This window comes from Mobula birostris, chromosome 4, assembly GCF_030028105.1.
Source record: "Mobula birostris isolate sMobBir1 chromosome 4, sMobBir1.hap1, whole genome shotgun sequence".
NCBI lineage: Eukaryota > Metazoa > Chordata > Chondrichthyes > Myliobatiformes > Myliobatidae > Mobula > Mobula birostris.
The window spans coordinates 155872576-155891293 of NC_092373.1; the positions used below are offsets into that span (position 1 = coordinate 155872576).

The 18718-nt window shown below is 43.6% G+C and overlaps 1 protein-coding gene across 8 annotated transcripts in view; it reads left to right on the forward strand.

The window, feature by feature from the left end:
• LOC140196681 (limbin-like) overlaps nucleotides 1-18718 on the forward strand; it is a 239638-nt gene that overhangs the window by 135059 nt on the left and 85861 nt on the right. For all 8 annotated transcript variants that reach the window (XR_011885776.1, XM_072256298.1, XM_072256292.1 and 5 more), the window contains exons 15-16: nucleotides 4269-4464; nucleotides 14619-14747. Coding sequence is in view for 7 of the 8 variants with exons in the window: in XM_072256298.1 (XP_072112399.1) it covers nucleotides 4269-4464; nucleotides 14619-14747 (325 nt within the window). In the remaining variant the exon portion in view is untranslated. The remainder of the gene's footprint in view (nucleotides 1-4268; nucleotides 4465-14618; nucleotides 14748-18718) is intronic.

An 18718-nucleotide genomic window follows, 5' to 3' on the forward strand; every position in this document is an offset into this window, starting at 1 on the left:
TTGTATCCCTTTTGCCGATCAACTTTCTAGCTCTTAGCTCCATTCCTCCCCCTCCTGTCTTCTTCTATCATTTCGGATCTCCCCCTTCCCCTCCCACTTCCAAATCTCTTACTATCTCTTCCTTCTGTTAGTGCTGACGAAGAGTCTCGGCCTGAAACATTGACTGTACCTCTTCCTATAGATGCTGCCTGGCCTGCTTTGTTCACCAGCATTTTTTGTGTCTGTTGATACCATCCCGGTGTCTCTTCCACATCCACAGAATCTCCTGTCTGCACCTATAACTATGGAATCCTCTATCATTACTGTCATTACTACACTCCCTTTCTCCCCCTCTGCTTCTGAGTAGCACAGTCAAACTTAGTGTCAAAAACCTGTCCACTGTGGCTTTCCTCTGCTAGGTCATCTTCCCACAGTATTCAAAGTGGTGTACCTGTTGTTGAGAAGAATGGCCACAAAGGTACTCTGTGCTGACTCTCTATTCCCCTTCTCTGTCCTGTCGGTCACCCGATCACCTAAGTCATGCACCTTGGGTATAACTACCTCTCCTAATGTCCTGTCGAACAACCCCTCAGCCCGTGATTGATCTGGAGTCCTTCCATTTCCAGCTCCAATTCCTCAACATGGTCTAATATGCAATTCTTGCAGGTGTAGTAATCAGGGACACTGGTAGTCTCTCTACCTTCCCACATCCTACAAGAGGAGCATTCTACTTTCCTGCCTAGCATCCCCACTGCTCTAACTGTGCAATAAGAAAGAAAAATTAGATGATAAAGACTACCCATAGCCTCCGCCTTTCCTCACTGAAGCCTCTATGAGCCAAAGCCTGAGCTCCCCACTCTAACAGTTTAAGGCAGAACGGTCTTTGCGGGAGTGGGCCAGTGCTCATAGAGGCTTCAGCGAGGAAAAGTGGAGGCTGCAGTTAGAGTTTTTCATTTAATTGGCACTTGCCAAGTGCCTAATTACGCACAATCCAATGTCTCCCTGGGAACTGTGGCACACAGGATGCCCACGTTCGCTTCTCCTGAACTCTGCCCCACTGTATAATACCACATCTTCGCGGGTGCTGTGATGCATGGTATGCAACTACCTTGTATGAAAATAGTAGATTAAGCGTGATGTCATAGTGATTTACTTTCTCTATAGTATTTAACCATGAATATTATCAAGACCAGCAGTTATTGGCTATCACCAGATTCCCTTGAGGAGATCGCAATAGAAATGACTTTTTGTATAAGAGTAAATCAAAAGATGCAGGTACCCCCTCACCACAGGGAATATCAAATTAAGATCGTAATAATTCTCATGAAAGGTTGTCAAACAGAAGGTTTAACTCAGCTTTTCTCTCCGTATATGCTGCCTAATCTGCAGAGAATTTCTATCATAAAAAGATAATACTCATGAAAAAATATGGGCTATGTGGATAGTATGACTGTTTCATATTCAGAAACTAAAGTGGAACTTTATTTGGTGTTCATGCGAACCTTTATAATTACAGAATTCCAAATTAGAAATTTTGACTATGTTATCTTCTGGTATCCTGCCCCAATCCAGGAAGAATGGTAGTGGAAAGAATGAGGAATATTACTCAGTTAGGAATTTTGTTATCTCCTGCAGTCCAGCACTGGCTATCCTTTCCCTGCCCACTATCAACAAATTCATGAGGTCCGGAACTGATAATCCTCTATAAACCTATCTGCCTTCTTACTGACTTAACCCTGTTTCCAGTGTTTACCTGTAAAGAAGAACTTGCTGGACCAACACATCCTAAACCAGTTGTACCCAGCTCTCGTGCAGTATAATCATGCAGTATAATTAAGTAGCGTACATGTATCAGAATTAGCTCCGCCCCATGAAGGTGCTGTGATAATCTTTGACAGACAATGAAACCACACCTCCAGCTGTCTACTAGTAATGCTATAAAACACTAAAACATTTTTAAAAATTATTTTAAAATAATTTAAAAATCATCCTAGAACAATTCTAATTCAGTATAATACTGTAAACACAAAGGATTGATAAACCCTTATTCTAACTTGCTGAACAACTACTGAAAACTGAATTTTTGTCTCCTTTCCCTTCCTGGTTTCATCCAACACTTACTCACTCATTTCACCTACCAGGCTCTCTTCCCCATCTGGTTCCATCTGCACTTTACCTCTCCCATTGTCACTATTCTAACTAATCCGATGCCAATGGTAGCCTTTCTGTTCCTGCTTATTACCTTCCAGCAGCTATCTCCACCATCACTCTTCTCTACCCCAACCTGCTTTGCTTTTCCTTTTTTCTCTGCTTTTTCCTGTCACCCACCTGCCTCTGTCCCCCTCCCCGACCTGTCTCCATCTTCCCATCATCCTTCACTCTTTTTCAATCCACCTATCACCTATCTCATCTCTCGCACTCCTCTTCTCTTTTACAGGCGATCTCTCCTCTCCACTCTCAGTCCTGAGGCAGTGCTCGATCCAAAGCATAAGCAGTTTCTCCCCCCGCCCCCCCCCCAGTTGCTGCTGGATCCTCAGAGTCCCTCCAGCAGTTTGTCTTTTTGCTCTTATTCTACAAGCCTCCATCACAGTTATAAAAGCTCCACCTATTTCAATGCCCTCACTGATCCTACAACGAGTCCTGATCCTACTTTGATGGGTCAATGAGAGGGTTCCCCAGTTTCCAGAGAAATCATGTGAAGTCCAGTCGCAAAGCATTGTGACAAGGCTACCAACAGGAATCTGTCAGCGAGTTCAGGCCTTCTGGTTTCAGATAAACCCCAAACTTGCTGGCAATTACATGGGCAAAAGCTGGGAGTTGGTTACAGAAGTACTATCAAAACACAGCAAATCCTGGGTTAATCTGCACTGAGCACTGCCGTAGCTGATTTAATCAACAGTCTTTACTGTGTTAACGGTAAGTTATATTGCAAAGATATTTAATGCCTTAAGAGTGCTGGAGATCAATATTTAGTCTGAAAACTGCACAACTGTTTCACTCGGGTATTCAATCAGTTCATAGCATGGCTTACAAAGGATAGTGTGCAGGAGCAGTAATTGTGTAAGTTATGATAATAGCTGACACCTGTGCTGTGTTACCGCATCAGCTGGATAAATAATTTAATGTGCATTTAGTGCGACTGGGTACCTTTGAGTGCCAGCACACCTTGGCATCACTTATTCACAGGGCTCCAATACTTTAAAAAAAAGTATTCTGGAGAACTTGATAGGATAATGCTGTGACAAATGCAACTGTTTTCCCGTATCGATCTTCAAACCACTTCTCACCGCTTTGCCCTAAGCTGCAATGAGGAGATAGAGAAAACATTTAAGCACTGATATAGCTGAAATGTATGGGTTGTTACATCTTCAGATCTTTTCATTTTCAATGATTTCACAAGGTCATTGTCCCTATGGGCTGTTAGCTGCTTCTCTGGTTTTGGGGTAACTTTGGAGGTAGGAAATGATAAAGTGTTTTGGTTTTTCTAAAATCTAGATTTACCTTATCACCTCAGTCTGTTGTTGACTAAAAGCAGGATAGAGGGGACAACTAGGCCTTTGTAGGGGAGGAAGTGAAGCACTGGAGACTATAGCAAGGGAGGTTGATGGGGACAATTTGAGGGAGAAGGTTAGAGGGAACTAGTTTAGAGGTAGGGACATTGGAAATGTCTGTGACATGGTTAGAGATTGACAGTTTCCGTGGAAGATAGAGTGGGGATAGCTACATGATGGAAGGTATAGTGAAAGGGCCTAGTGGAGAAGTTTAAAAAGGGCATCCTGCAGAAGATCAGAAACATCTATAATGGGGCAATCAGAAGGATTGTGGGCCAATGAGAAAAGGGAAGGCACAGATTTTGGAAAGTCAGGGAAGCAATTAAACAGAATTAAATATGTGTCACTCCTGGTAGATTCAGTAAAGCCACTCTTTCCTGTTGCTGACAGGTTTCCTTGGGCTGGAACATGCTGCGAAGGAATGTGGTAAAAGCAGATACAATGGCAACTTACAGGCATGAGACGGGCACATGAACAACAGGAAATGGAGGGGTAGTGTCATCATGGTTGGCACAGACAGCAGGGCTGAAAACCAGTTTCTGTGCTGTGCTGTTCTATAAAACAACCGAATTTTTGTTACAATGTAGCTGAACAAAATCTATCAGAAAATGTTCTTGTAGTACAAATACAAGTCAAGCAGTCTATGGATCACTGTGACACCAGGCCCCTATTAATTGCTTGGCCTTTTGAATTATTTTGTTCAAGGTCCATCTGATGACTATTTTTTATATTTCAAAGAAACTTAATGAAGAGCACCCTAGTCCTATCGGAGGAGGAAATTCAGCAAATGATGCAGAGCTTTCTCGCTGCTTTCTGTCAAATGGATAAGAGCCTGGCTCTCCCTAAGCTGTGTGAAAGGTGCGTTCTTCAAACCCATGTGACTGACCAGAGGAAGGCAAAGATGGAAAAGCTGGAGTTACGGTGGAGAAAACAGGTGAGTGGATGCGGAGGAGACAACTGACTGATTCTGAGCATTCTGGGACTCTTTGTAGAGTGTAAATGGTGCAGTGGTGAAACAATGCTACTGCCTCAAAGCTCCAGGGACATAGGTTCAATCCCAACTTTGGGTGCTATCTCTGTGGAGTTTGCGCATTGTCCATGTGAATGTGGATTCACAAAAGACTGCCGATGCTGGGATCTGGAGCAACAAAAAGTCTGTCAGAAGAACTCAGTAGGTCAAGAAACATCGGTAGGATGAAAGAAATTGTTAACATTACAGGTCAAAACCCTCACTCCTGATGCAGGGTTTCAACCTAAACATTGACAATTCTTTCGTCAGATGTTGCTTGACAAGTTACGTTGCTTCATGTGAATGTGTAGGGCTTTTCCCATATCCCAATGCTGCTAAATTGACTATTTTACTCCTTAGGGCACTTGGCAGATGTGTGAGAGAGACTGAGTTGCAGTTTTGCAGGTAATAAATGGAAACGTTAGTGTACTTGACAGCACAATAGTTGAGTTACCAGACTGATAGCGTGGTGGTTGTCTCTCGGGGTCCGAGGAAGACTAAACATTGTGCAGTCATCTGTGGATACGTATGTGGCTTTGAAGGCTGAAGCACACACGTGGTTGCAGGTTGGACATGGAATGGCGGTTGTTAGAACAGGTGCATACACAGCTTTTGTGGTGTTGGTCTCGTGCTGCTGCAAGGCGCTGATTTTGGTCATCCTCAAAGTCAGATGCAGCTTTTCTGGTCAGGGCGCGCCACGCAGCCCTGTCAGCTGCGGACTTCTCAAGTTGTCGAGACTGAAGGTCTTCCCATTTGATGTACGATTTCAGATTGTCTTTGAATCTTTTTTTGGGGCAGCCCTGATTGCAACTGCCATGCTCAAGCTCACTGTAGAGCAGCTGCCTGGGGATTCCTGTTTCACCCATATGGATTACATGGCCAGTCCAGTTTAGCTGGGCCTGGAGGATCCTTGCCCTCAATGCTTGTGCTGTTGGCCCTGTCAGGGACTTCCTGGTTGGTAATTCGGCCCTGCCATCGAATCCTCATGATCGACCGCAGAGAGCGCGGGTGAAACTGCTCCAGCTGTTTGATGTGCTGCGGTACAGGGTCCAGGTTCCGCAGCCGTACAGGAGAGAGGTGAGGACCACAGCCTTGTACACCCAGAACTTGGTTGAAAGCTGAATGTTCTTGTGCTCCAGAACTTTTAACACGGAGTTTCCGGAGTGCATGGTTGACTTTCTGGATCCTTACTATGATCTCTTTGTCAAGGGATCCGTCACTGGAGATGGTGCTTCCTAGATACTTGAAGCTCTCCACATTCTTCAGGACAGTGCCGTCGATGGTGATGCATGGCTGAAGAGGGTGACTGTTTGGTGCAGGTTGTAGGAGAACTTCTGTCTTACCGAGGCTGATTGTCAGGCCAAACAGCTTTGAGGCTGCGGAGAACTTGTTGATGATCGTCTGCAGGTGGTTCTCCTGGTGGGCCATGAGGGTACAATCATCAGCAAACAGGGCTTCAGTGATGAGCCTGCTCAACGTTTTGGTCTTTGCAGCAAGGCGCCTCAGGTCAAACATCGATCCATCTAGGCGATATCTTATGTAAATACCAAGGTCTAGGTCCTTAACAGCATACTTCAGCACTTGAGTGAAGAAGAGGTTGAAGAGCATTGGTGCTAGAACGCACCCTTGCTTTACACCATTTGAGATGTTGAAAGTCTTAGATGGGGAACCATCTGAGAACACTTCTCCTGTCCTGCCATCATGGAGTAGGCGGATGACTGTAGTGAATTTCTGCGGGCAGCCAAGCTTTCTAAGGATGATCCACAGCGCGTTTCTGTTGACCGTGTCAAACGCCTTCGTCAGATCAATGAAGACAGAGTATAATGTCATGTTCTGTTCCAGGCACTTCTCCTGTATCTGTCTCACTGCGAAGATCATGTCGACAGTGCTGCGTTCAGGACGAAAGCCGCATTGCGACTCGGGAAGGTTCTCTTCTGACACTGTTGGAATCAGTCTGTTGAGGATGATGCGGGCGAGGATTTTTCCGGCAATGGAAAGTAGTGAGATGCCTCTGTAGTTCCTGCAGTCAGTCCTTGAACCTTTATTTTTGTAGAGGGCGATTATTGTTGCGTCTCTGAGGTTAGGGAGCATCTCTTCTTCTTCCCAAATGCTAGTCAGGGTGCTGTGGAAAGCCTCAAGTGATTCCGTGCTGAGTGCCTTGTACAGTTCAGCAGCTATTCCATCCTTGCCGGGCGCCTTGCCACTGCCCATCTGCGTGATAGCCTTTTTGACTTCATCTATCGAGGGAGGATCATCTAGTTCCTCGTGAATGGGCTGTTGGGGGATTTGGTCCAGAGCAGACTGGTCGACCGATGGAGGGCGGTTCAGGAGTTGGCTGAAATGCTCTTTCTGTCTGTGTTGGGTGCTCTCTCTGTCCTTCAGCAGTGTGGTTCCACTAGCGGACAACAGTGGAGATGAGTCAGATCTTGAAGGGACGAAGATCATCCTGACGGAGTTGAAAAGCAGCTTCGAGTTGTTGATGTTGGTGAAGCGTTGTACCTCTTCAGCTTTCTTATCCCACCACAGGTCGTGCATCTTGCGAATTTCCCGTTGGGCATGGGCCTGAAGGGACTTGAACCGTTCTTTTTTGGGAATGGAGCTTGCATCGTTTTGCCACTCCATGAATTTTTGTTCTTCCTGGCCAGGAGATCTTTCATTGAACTGTCATTCTCGTCGAACCAATGTTGGTGGTTCCGGTCCTTGGGGCCGAGGACTGATTTTGCTGTCTCCGTCACCATCTCTCTAAACTGACTCCACTTCTGGGTTGGCCCACCGGTTAGTGGTCCATTGGCAGACAGCTTCTCATCAAGGGTGGTCTGGAACTTGCAAAGATACAGTGGCTGTTGGAGTCTGGCAGTGTTAAAAGCTGTTCTGATGATCTTAAGGCACTTGGGATGGTAGGGAGCAATATGTAGCTTCAATGTGGTGAGGACAAGCCTGTGGTCAGTCCAGCACTCCGCTCCTCGCATGGCTCTGGCGATGAGGACATCCTGGATGTCTTGGCAACGTACTATAACGTAGTCGATCATATGCCAATGGGTGCATCCATGTTGTCTTGTACTTGTTCGCCAGCCTGAACACTGAGTTTGTGATGAGGAGGTCGTATTCTGCACATTTGCTAAGGAGCAAGAGGCCGTTGCTGTTCACATTGCCAATACCACGTTTGCCTAGAACCCCTTCCCAGCGACTGTGATCGCAGCCTACTCGGGCATTGAAGTCACCGAGCAGGATTAGTTTGTCATTGGCTGGAATTGAGCACAGAACAGAGCTAAGGTCAACAAGGAGCTGTTCAATGGTCTCGTATTTGCTGGTCATGGTGGGTGCATAAGCGCTGATGACTGTTGCATGATGTTTGTGGCTGAGGGGCAGATGTAGCCACATAAGCCTTTCGTTGATTCCCACGGGCAGGTCGGAGATTTGTTTCAGGAAGCTGGACTTGACTGCAAATCCAACTCCATGAATCCTCTCTTCATCTTGCACTTTTCCTTTCCAAAAGAAAGTGTAGTCTCTGGTGGTTTCAGTCAGGGATCCTTCCTCCGCAAGACTGGTTTCACTTAGGGCTGTGATGTCGATGTTGTAGCGTGAAAGTTCCTTGGCAACAGGGGCTGTTCTTTGTTGGGGTCTTGCTGAGTTCTCTCTGTCCACGAGTGTGCGGACATTCCATGATCTTAACAGAAGTTTCTTTCTTCTCCTTTGAGTGTAACCGCATTGGCGGACGAACTGCCAACCGTGGCAAGCTGGCCGGTTGTCTATCTGTAGGGCAGGCAATGTTTAGGCCACCTTTTCTAGGCCCCTCCCTATCAAAGGGTGAGCAGTGCTGTCCTGAAAGGGCTGCTCAGTTGCCATTGGTGCTGCCTGACTCCTCTGCTGCCCTGGGTACAGAGAAGAACGACTACTTGTCCAAAGGCAGCCTACGTGCGGGTTTGTGACTATAACTCCCAGTGGTCACCTCCACCTATTGCTTCACCACTCTCCCATTGCCTTAGGCCTGTAGAAGACTGGTAGGAATTGAAAGTTGGGAGATGAATGTTGCACAATGTAACCAGTGCCTGAAAGATATTAAAGTAGGAAAGCCTTGCACAGAGACGATCCCACTCTCTCGGCCTCAGAAGTCAGGATCCAGTGGCACGAAGAATCGTTACATCTGGCAACTTCTTTGGCTGCATTGGATGGCCGCATCTTCTTAAGTGCTCTGCCACGCCCTACGCACTCCACAATGCGCTGCTGCAATGCCTTCTCAGCCGTTGAACCCCCGGGGTTTCCTCCGCCTGATCCACCGAAGCAGTCTTTGTATGCTGGGATGAGCAAATTCCTATCTCACCAAGGGTTTCAAACCTGTTGGCTACTCTCACCTGGTTTAGTCAGCCTGTCGAAGCTGTTGCCCGGGGTGTGGCCGCTGTCGCATGCGAACAGCTACGAGGAGCCACAGGTGAGAGCTGGGTGTTGTTGGGGACCAATAGATGATGAGCCACTCCAAGGAGTGTGACAAGCCCCCCATCTAGAGGTGCTACCCCTCTCATGCACCCCGATAGCATGGAGGTCTGCACTAACAACACAGAGAGCTGAATCCAATCTCACATTGATAGCTCTGCAATTTAAATTCAGCAAATAGTTTGGAAATTACAAATTAATGTTCATCCTGGTAACAATGACCATAAACCACTGGATTGTTATAAGAGCCCAGTTTGCCTACTAATATCATATGGGGAGGATATCTGCCAGCCTCACCAAATCATGTGTATGTATGACTCCAGATCACTGTTCCCTCTAAGCTGCATGGGTGTGCAGCCGCGCAGTAACTGAAATGCCCCCACACACATAGCCTTTGTTGCTGTCCAGCTCGAACCTGCTTTTATAAAATGTTGATCTAATTTAGAAATTATGCTAATATGTTTTTGAAATCCATATTATAATTGCAAAATACCCTGTAATTACTTGTATTCATGAATATAATCCATAAATTGTCTAAATAATAAACCTACCGCAGCCTTTACAATATTTTAGAGCTTCATTGTATTTACATTGTCAGTGTTTCAAGTTACAACACTGTTATAAATTGTAATGATAAACACAGAATGGAAGTAAGTAGCTCATTGTTAATAAATCACCGGCCCGCTGAAAGCCGATGCCATCTAATTATCATGCTTGTCAGTTGTTTTGACTTTCTGACATCATTTACTTGTGCTGTGAGTTGTGGTTTGTGTTTGTTCGATGCGCATATTACAAAAAAATTAAAGTGACGCGCAATTTTCAGGCTGTGTAGAAAAATTTTCTGCTCTGAGCAAGGGTTGGTCCTTGCTGCTGGAAAAAAAAATGGAGGGAATTTGCTCCAAATCCATAGCAACGTGATTTATTCTTAAAATGTTCTTTGAACTGGCCTGCCAAACCATTCTAATTCAGGAGCTTTTGGTGAAGGGAAGGAACTCTGGACTTCCAGCAATGCCAGAAAATGTATAAGTTAGCATGCATGGTGTGACCAACAGCAGAAGAAAACTTCATCAGCACTGCAGATTAATTCAATATTTAAATGACATTCATGACCCCTTGCAAGTTTGGTCTTGGGGAATTTCCAACAACTGTTCTGGTCATTTACTCATTTGTGCTACCTTTGTCTAATCATGTAAAATGAGGCTAAATTAATTTTCTGGCAGGTGATGTAATGGCATCAGCTCCAGACTTCGAGGTGAATGGTCCTCAGTTTGAATCTGGCTGGCTCCTTGCACGCTTTCCATCCATGTTGCGTTGAGCATCAAGCTAGCAACTTGGCCTCGCTTAAAATAAAACAGACAAATGCTCGGATAATGGCAAAATTACCACCTGATGTGAAAAGGTACATGAAAGGGAACAACAACGAGGCTAAATTAGTAAATTGGTTTATTATTGTCACGTGTACCGACATACATGCTATCCACATAGATCATCTCCTTACATCAATGCATTCAGGTAGTACAAGGGAAAATAAAAAAGAAAAGAATGTAGTGTTGCCATAGTGAGGTTGATTGTGTGGTCAATAGTCTTTATAACGGGGGGATAGAAGCTATCCTTGAGCTAATCCTTTTATTATAATGAAGCAATCAAATAAACTATAATAGGAATATTGTGCTTGATTGTTGGACATAATATAAAGCTGTATATATCTCCAGAGTGTCAGATGCATCTGCGGAGATTGGATAGAAGTTTATAAAACAATGAGATGCACAAAGAAGGCAGGCTGCCAGAATCTTTCTCCCAGAGTAGAAACCTCAAGTACATGAATTTATAATGAGAGTGCTGTGCTTAAAGGAGACGTGGACGTGTGAGTTTGTTTTTTTTTTACACTAAGTGTGGTAGGTACCTGAACAGACTATCGGGTGGTGGCTGGAGCTGATACTACAGTGGCATTTAAGAGGCTTTTATAGAAACACACAGGGTATGGAGGGATATGGATCAGACAGAGAGATTAAGTTAAGTTCAGAATTGTGTTCAACATAGATATATCAGGCCAAAGGGCTGGTTCCTGTGCTTCACTTTTTTATGTCCTGTGAATCCCCTGTTGTTTGAAGGAAATGTCCTGAATGGCAAGCAGTTCCTTAATATTTCCACATTTGTCCATTAAGTTTGCCTAATGCTATGCCAGTCTTGGCCAAAAGAGACAGGACATCAGTGAGAAGTTGAAGCTGCTCAAGGTTGCAAGTGGATTGTGTGCAACATGTGACCTTCAGCTGGGACCTTGGAAAGGGCATCCAATTATCTTGGAGTTAGGATGCAGAGCAAAAAGGCAAGGTAGGGCTCAGTTGAGCACAAAGAAAGTCGCCAAAAATATTTCATCAAGAGAACTTAAATCATGCATTCTTCTGGTTCTCAAATCTGATATACAGGTTTCCCCCGCTATCCGAAGGTAGAGCGTTCCTATGAGACGGTTCGTAAGCCGGAAGGTCGTAAAGTGAAGAAGCAATTACCATTTATTTATATGGGAAAAATTTGTGAGCGTTTGCAGACCCAGAAATAGCCTACCAAATTATGCCAAATAACACATAAAACCTAAAATAACAGTAACATATCGTAAAAGCAGGAATGATAGAATAAGTACACAGCCTATATAAAGTAGAAATACTTCTCTACAATCATTGCTGCACTGTTCTCTGTAGCGAAAATCTCACACAAGCGCTTTCGGCAGAAACACTCTCTCCAGTAACCTTCAAGCTATGAAGCTGCCAAATCATAAAAATACACAGCCTATATAAAATAGAAATAATGTATGTACAGCATAGTATCACTTACCGGAATTGGAAAGACAGCGCAGAGCACACTGATGATGGTGTGTTAGGCTGAGTCGTCGGAGGTTGGGGTGGTGCAGTGGCCCCTACCCTCCGGGCCGTCGACTGATACCGATCCGCGAAGCATGCAGGGATACAGCAGTGGCCGGGATGCACCCAGCACATCTTTAAGAACAAAGCCAAAATAAACAAGCTAATTAATTAGGTGCCGCCTGGCACGTAAATGTCGGCCCAGATCAGAGGCAACGCAATCGGCAATTGCCTCTGATCTGGGCCGACATTTACGTGCCGGGCGGCACCTAATTAATTAGCTTGTTTATTTCGGCTTTGTTCTTAAAGATGTGCTGGGTGCCTCCCGGCTACCACTGAATTCTCCACGAATGGGTATCTGTCCACGGCCCGGGGGTTGGGGTGGTGGGACACTGAGTTGTTATCTGTTTCCATCAGGGCAGGCAGGTCATCATCTTCTATGTCTGCCTACCTCGATGTCGAAGGTCGAGGTTCGTCGTCTGCTGTGGCTGATGTGGAAGGCTTGAAAAATGACAGTATGCTTGACTGCTAACCTCGCACATTTTTCTATCAGACAGTTCTTTGTAAGCACTCAAACCATCTTGCAAATATGCCCTAAACCGACATACCCTTTCAAAATTACAGTTGTACTCTTCTGCAATAATTGCAGCGAAAATCTCACGCAGTTGCTTCACGTTCAGTTCCTAGACAACTTCGCTTTCGGTCCGTTCGGATTCAGTTTGGATTGTTATCCTTTCCTCTTCCAATTGCATCAGCTCTTCCTCTATCAGTTCTTGGTCATGGGATGCCAAAACATCTTCAACATCATCTTCGTCAACTTCCACAAGCCAAACTCACTTTGTCCTTACTTCGTTCACCACGATCAAAACGCTTAATTATGTCTAGTTTTATGCTAAGTGTAACACCCTTACGAGCTCTTTTAGGCTTTTCCGATACCTTAGAACTCATCTTGCTAACGGATGCTTAAAATAAATCGACATAAAGCACAGATGCTCACAGGCACATGCTTAAGCAATGCCGGCTAGAATGCAGCTCTGGGGGAGGAGCGGCTGCTCGGGGCGTGCACTGTTTCGCGCACTGCTTTTTTTCGTAACAGTGAAAACACCTTCTGTTAGCGACAATAGGTAACTAATGTACAAACCTAAGTCTTTTGTAACAGTGAGGTTTCGTAAAGGGAACGTTTGAAAAGCGGGGGACACCTGTATGTATTTGTTGGATTAAGCAGCATTGTCACTGAGGCTGTTCTGAACCTGATCTTCTTATTTCTTTTACAGGCAGCACAGTCAAGGCAAAAAGTGAACAACCAAGTTCTAACCTTAACTGTATCTCCCATCACCAAACTACCTCAGCCCAATACCAAGCCCAGCACCACCAGAGATCGAGTTAAATCAGTCCCTTGTGTTCTTTCTCTGAAAATTGGAGTTCTTTTCACAAAAATTAGAGTTCTTTCCATTTAAGAGGTGAAAAAATACATTTCCCCCTTTTCCATGTAGCTAGTCATACAAAATTTCATCTCATTATGACTAAGCTCCTAGTGAAATGAGTAGCTATTTATAAGTCAGTCAGTAAATATATTTTAATCCTGTTTACCTAAATAAACAAGTCAAGAAAATAAACCTTCATATAGTGCTCCTCCTTAAAATAATGGCACTCCTGACCAGCTCACTGCAACATAACATAGCTTCATTCCCGTCGAACGGATGCCACAGACAAGATGTTCCCTGTAATTGAAAATCAATACCTTCTTTATTTCTGCAGAAATGTCTAAGTTCAGATACTCCATGCATTTCACTTCTCTGCAGACATTTAATTTAGCGGAAAGGACAAGGACAGCTGCATGGTGCCATAGTGTGTTATCGTCATCCTTTACTGCACCAGCAATCAGGCTTCAATTCCTGCCTCTGTTTGTATGTTCTGCCCATGATTGCAAAGAAACGTGGATTAGTAAGTTGTGGACGTGCTATGTTGGCTAGAAGCATGGCGACACTTGCACATCCTTGGACTGTGCTGATCATTGATTCAAACGACACATTTCACTATATGTTTCAATCTGTGTCACACATAAAGTCAGTCTTAAACCTAATCCCTATTGCAGCATCAAAACACAACATGTGGAAGAACTAAGATTGAAGCTTCCTAGAGAGAAGCCTCTTTTTCCTTGTGGATTTGAGCAGATATTCCAATCCTTTTCTATCTTTAAACACCTGGGGTTGAGTAAATATTGGTCTCTTTTACAGTTTGCCATGGTATATGTTGAAACATTCAAATAGGCACCACTCACTTAAGGGCTGCATCAGTAAAACTCCAGATAAGTTTAAAAAATTGAAATAACCAACAAGAAATTTTGGCTTATAGTGAAAAGGAGGGAAATGGCATTGGCTGGATTGTTCTTACAAACTTGATGAGTCAAACGGTCTCTGTACATGGTTATAACCTTTCTTTGATTCAACTAGTAGAAAGATCAAAAATCTCTCCCTTTTCTTCCTTTTCTATGTTGATTACTCTTCGATTTACTAGACCCCTTTATTCCTCGACTAGTTAGTAGATAAGAGACCTCGTGATCTTGAGAAGTTTTCAAGGTGAGCAGCAGATGAGGTTGTCTCCCATGCAAGTTTTCTCTGTGCATTCTACAGTGTTGGATTTGGTAGTTGGTAGTTCCTGAAGAAGCTAATTTTGGAAGTTTTACTGTGTATGTCTTTCTTTGTAGGACAAGTTAAAGGCCAAGGAGTATGAGTTGGTAGTTCCTGAAGAAGCTAATTTTGGAAGTTTTACTGTGTATGTCTTTCTTTGTAGGACAAGTTAAAGGCCAAGGAGTATGGACGTGATGATGAGGCGAAGGTGGTGGTATGGCAGGAGCGTACAAGACGTAAATTGAAACTGTATGATGAAGAAGCAGAAAGAGCTGCTGAGGCAATCGATAAGGTAAAGCATCCAAAATACAGGCTCCAGTAATTTAAAGAAAACATGATTCAGAACAAGACAACCTTCCACATATCTGATAGAGCTGACAGTCTCTGCTCAGTTTGGTCCCAGTTTGACTTAATGGCACATAATTCAAAAGTTAACCTGCGGGATATAAAATGTTGTTGCCCTGATTAAAGTCTCTCTGATGTTGGTAGTTGCAGTTTATCTTCTGAGTCTAAGCTGAATAATAGAACATCACCCCAATCTCAATTCTTATTCTGTACTAAATCACCACATTTTATTTTGTATCTTTAATTGATCATTTTGCCAGGAAATTCAGCCCCATTCAGAACTTTATACTGCTATAAAGGGGCATCATTGCATTGTACTTTGATATCAGTGGAATGAGTTTCAGTCAGAGGAGTAGAAAGCTGATTGCAGTTATATAGCATATTTAATGCCATCAATCAGTAATGAATTCATAGAATCGTAGAAATCTTCAGCACATTACAGGCCCTTCGGCCCACAATGTTGTGCCGACCATGTAACCTACTCTGGAAACTACCTAGAATTACCCTACTGCATAGTCCTCTATTTTTCTAAGCTCCATCTAAGAGTCTCCTAAAAGACCCTATTGTATCACTGTGGTTGGCTGTGCATTCCACACACCCACCACTCTCTGTGTAAAAAAAAAAAAAAAAAATACGGCTGACATCCCTCTTGTACCTTACTTCTAAGCAGTTAAGACTATGCCCCCTTGTATTAGCCATTTCAGCCCTGGAAAAAGTGTCTGGCTATCCACATGATCAATGCCTCTTATCATCTTTTCACCTCTATCACACCACCTCTTGCCCTCCATTACTCTAAGGAGAAAAGGCCAACCCTGTTCTCATAAGGTACATTCTCCAATCCAGGAAACATCCTTGTAAATCTCCTCTGCACTCTCTCTGTAGTATTCACATCCTTCCTGCAGTGAGGTGAGCAGAACTGAACACAGTACTCCAAGTGGGGTCTGACCAACGTCTTATATAGTTGTAACATTACCTCGTGGCTCTTGAGCTCAATCCCATGGCTGAAGAAGGCCATCACACCATACACCTTAACAACACTGTCAACCTGCGCAGCAGCTTTGAGTGTGCTGTGGATATGGACTCCAAGGTCTCACTGATCCTCCACCCTGCCAAGAGTCTTACCATTAATATTACACGTTTGTATATTCTGTCTTAATTGCTGGATAATTCTCAAAATCTTGTTGGTTCCATTCCTAATTTAAGAAACTCTTCCCTGAGTTTCAATGGGATGGGACCATTCAGCATTTGAGCCTGCTTCACGATTCCACTAAATCACTGGTGATCAAACAATAATCAGTTCCATTTACTGTAATGATTCCATTTATAGGATTAAATATGTACCAGTATTTGTGCTGAACATTTCAGGTGGCTCAATAGTGATTTTCTATTCTTTTCAAAATAGAGTAAGGCCATTTCATCCCCGTCAAATCTATACAGGTTTAAAGAGCCTCCCTTCGCCTCACTAATTTTCCTTGTAACCTTCACATTCATATCAATGTCTTGGGAGTTCTTCCACTTGCCTACACACTAAAGGCAATTTACCAGGGGCCAGTTAACTTAGGTTTTTTGGATGTGGGAAGAAAGTGGAGCACCCAATGGAAACCTGTGCAATCACGGGTGGTGGGGGGAGCATGCAGCACTGGAGATCAGGATTGACACTGCTTTGCTGGAATTATTAGGCAGCAGCTGCACCAGTGTATCTGTGAGAGCGTAACAGGCTTGTACTGCTCAGTGGGAAGAAGTTCATCCTGAACGTCACTCCTACATGGATCTGAAATTATCTTGTATCTGGTCTCCTCAATCAGGAAATGTCTTATGTCCCTGCAGCTTTTCAAATCAGGATAAATTATGCTTTAAAAAAAACACTACAGATGATGGAATCTGGAGCAACATACAAATGTTTGTACAATCAATAGGTCAATAGGTTGAGCAACATCTCTGAGGGAGGAGATACAAGAGACTTCAGATGCTGGAATCCTTTCACCCACAGATGCTGCTTGACCTGCTGAGTTGCTCCAGTAGGTTGCTTGTTAAATTATGCAATGCCTTAATCTTCAATACACTAGTGTCTACAGATGGAATGTGACTGATCAAAATGTTCCCTGTTAAAGGAATTTTAATTTAACAAATCCTAGTTAGTGACATCTCATTAAAATTATTAAAAAGATAAATATACACAGCCTCAGGTATATTTTATGAATGAATTGTATATTGTATACACCTGTACACCTGCTCATTAATGCAAATATCCAATCAGCCAATCATGTGGTAGCATTTCAGGTATAGAAACATGAAGACGTGGTCATGAAGTTCACACCGTAGGATTCTGATGCTTCTTGTAGAAGTCAGGAAAGAAAGATATAACTTGTTATTTCATAACTGTTTTATTAAGAGTTGATAGAACAAAGAAAAATTAAAACAGACAGTGATGGGGTATTCTACTAGTTGAAGAACAGAGAAACTGAAGGTGGCACCTAGGATAAAACAGCCGAGATGAGAACATTCCCATTTCAAGTCGAGAGATAAGGGTTGACCAATTAGAAAGCATTTACTCAGTACTGCAGTTCCAAGTTAATCAATGAGAAAACACTTATTTACTATATGCTGAACAAAGAACCATATAACATGAAAAGATGTAAGCATTCTGAAGGTTGCTTGGGATTGGAAAATGGACATGGACTTGGAAAAAAAGCCTGTGTTTCCCCCAGACATTGCAGCTACAACACTCCGGCCAGACATGGTCCTGTGGTCCACAACAGCCAAGCTGGCATATGTTGTGGAATTGACAGTACCATGGGAAGATGGTGTCAAAGAAGCTTATGAGAGGAAAAAGACCAAGAACTTTGAACTGGCAACTGAAGCTGCCAAGAATGGCTGGAAGACCAAGATTTTCCCTGTAGAAGTGGAATGCAGGGGATTCGTTGCTACATCTACGACCAGTCTATTGAGGAAGATGGAGGTGAGGGGTCATTCCCTCCAACAAGCAATCAAGTCTTTGTCAAATGCAGCAGAAGAAAGCAGCAACTGGATTTGGATTAAAAGGAAAGAGGACTACTGGGCTGCAAGATGAAGACAGGAGGGTATGGAACTGAGGGTGGTGTATCTGGGATGCCAGGTAGCACTGTTGAGCCCTCTGGAGACGTCATGAGCTTATCAACGAAATGTCAAAGAAGGAGGGTGCCCACCTGATGACTCCGATGACGTACCTACCCTCCCTCCTTATCACCACTCCAAGCCCACTGCCAACATCGAGAGTGCCAACGTAACACAGGGATTGAAACATCAAGTCCTAGTAGCTCTACAGAATCATACTTTCCATCTTTGTATCACCACGAGATGCATATTAAACTGTTATGTGCATACTGTATTCACTAGAAATCTTTGTAAGCAGTTACTTGTGTGTGTGTGTGTGTGTGTGTGTGTGTGTATATATAGTGTCTACTATATAAATATATAAATTATATAAAATACAAACAGACAGTGATGGGGTATTCTACTAGTTGAAGAACAGAGAAACTGAAGGTGGCACCTAGGATAAAAATTAATTGTTTAACTGCAAAGAAAATTGCCATTAAACAGCCTAATCTAATAACTAAAACAATCATATCCAACAAGACCAAACATCAGATAGGGGAAGAAATGCGATCTAAGTGACTTTGACCGTGGAATTATTGTTGGTGCCAGACAGGGTGGTTTGAGTATCTCAGAAATTGCTGATCTCTTGGGGTTTTCACACACAACAGTCTCTAGAGCTTATAGAGAAAGGTGTAAAAAGCCAAAAAAAAAACATCCTGTGAGTGGCAGTTCTGTGGCAAAAGTGCCTTCTTAATGAGAGAGGTCAGAGCAGAATGACCAGACTGGTTCAAGCTGACAGGAAAGCAACTGTAACTCAAATAACCACGTTTTATAAGAGTGGTG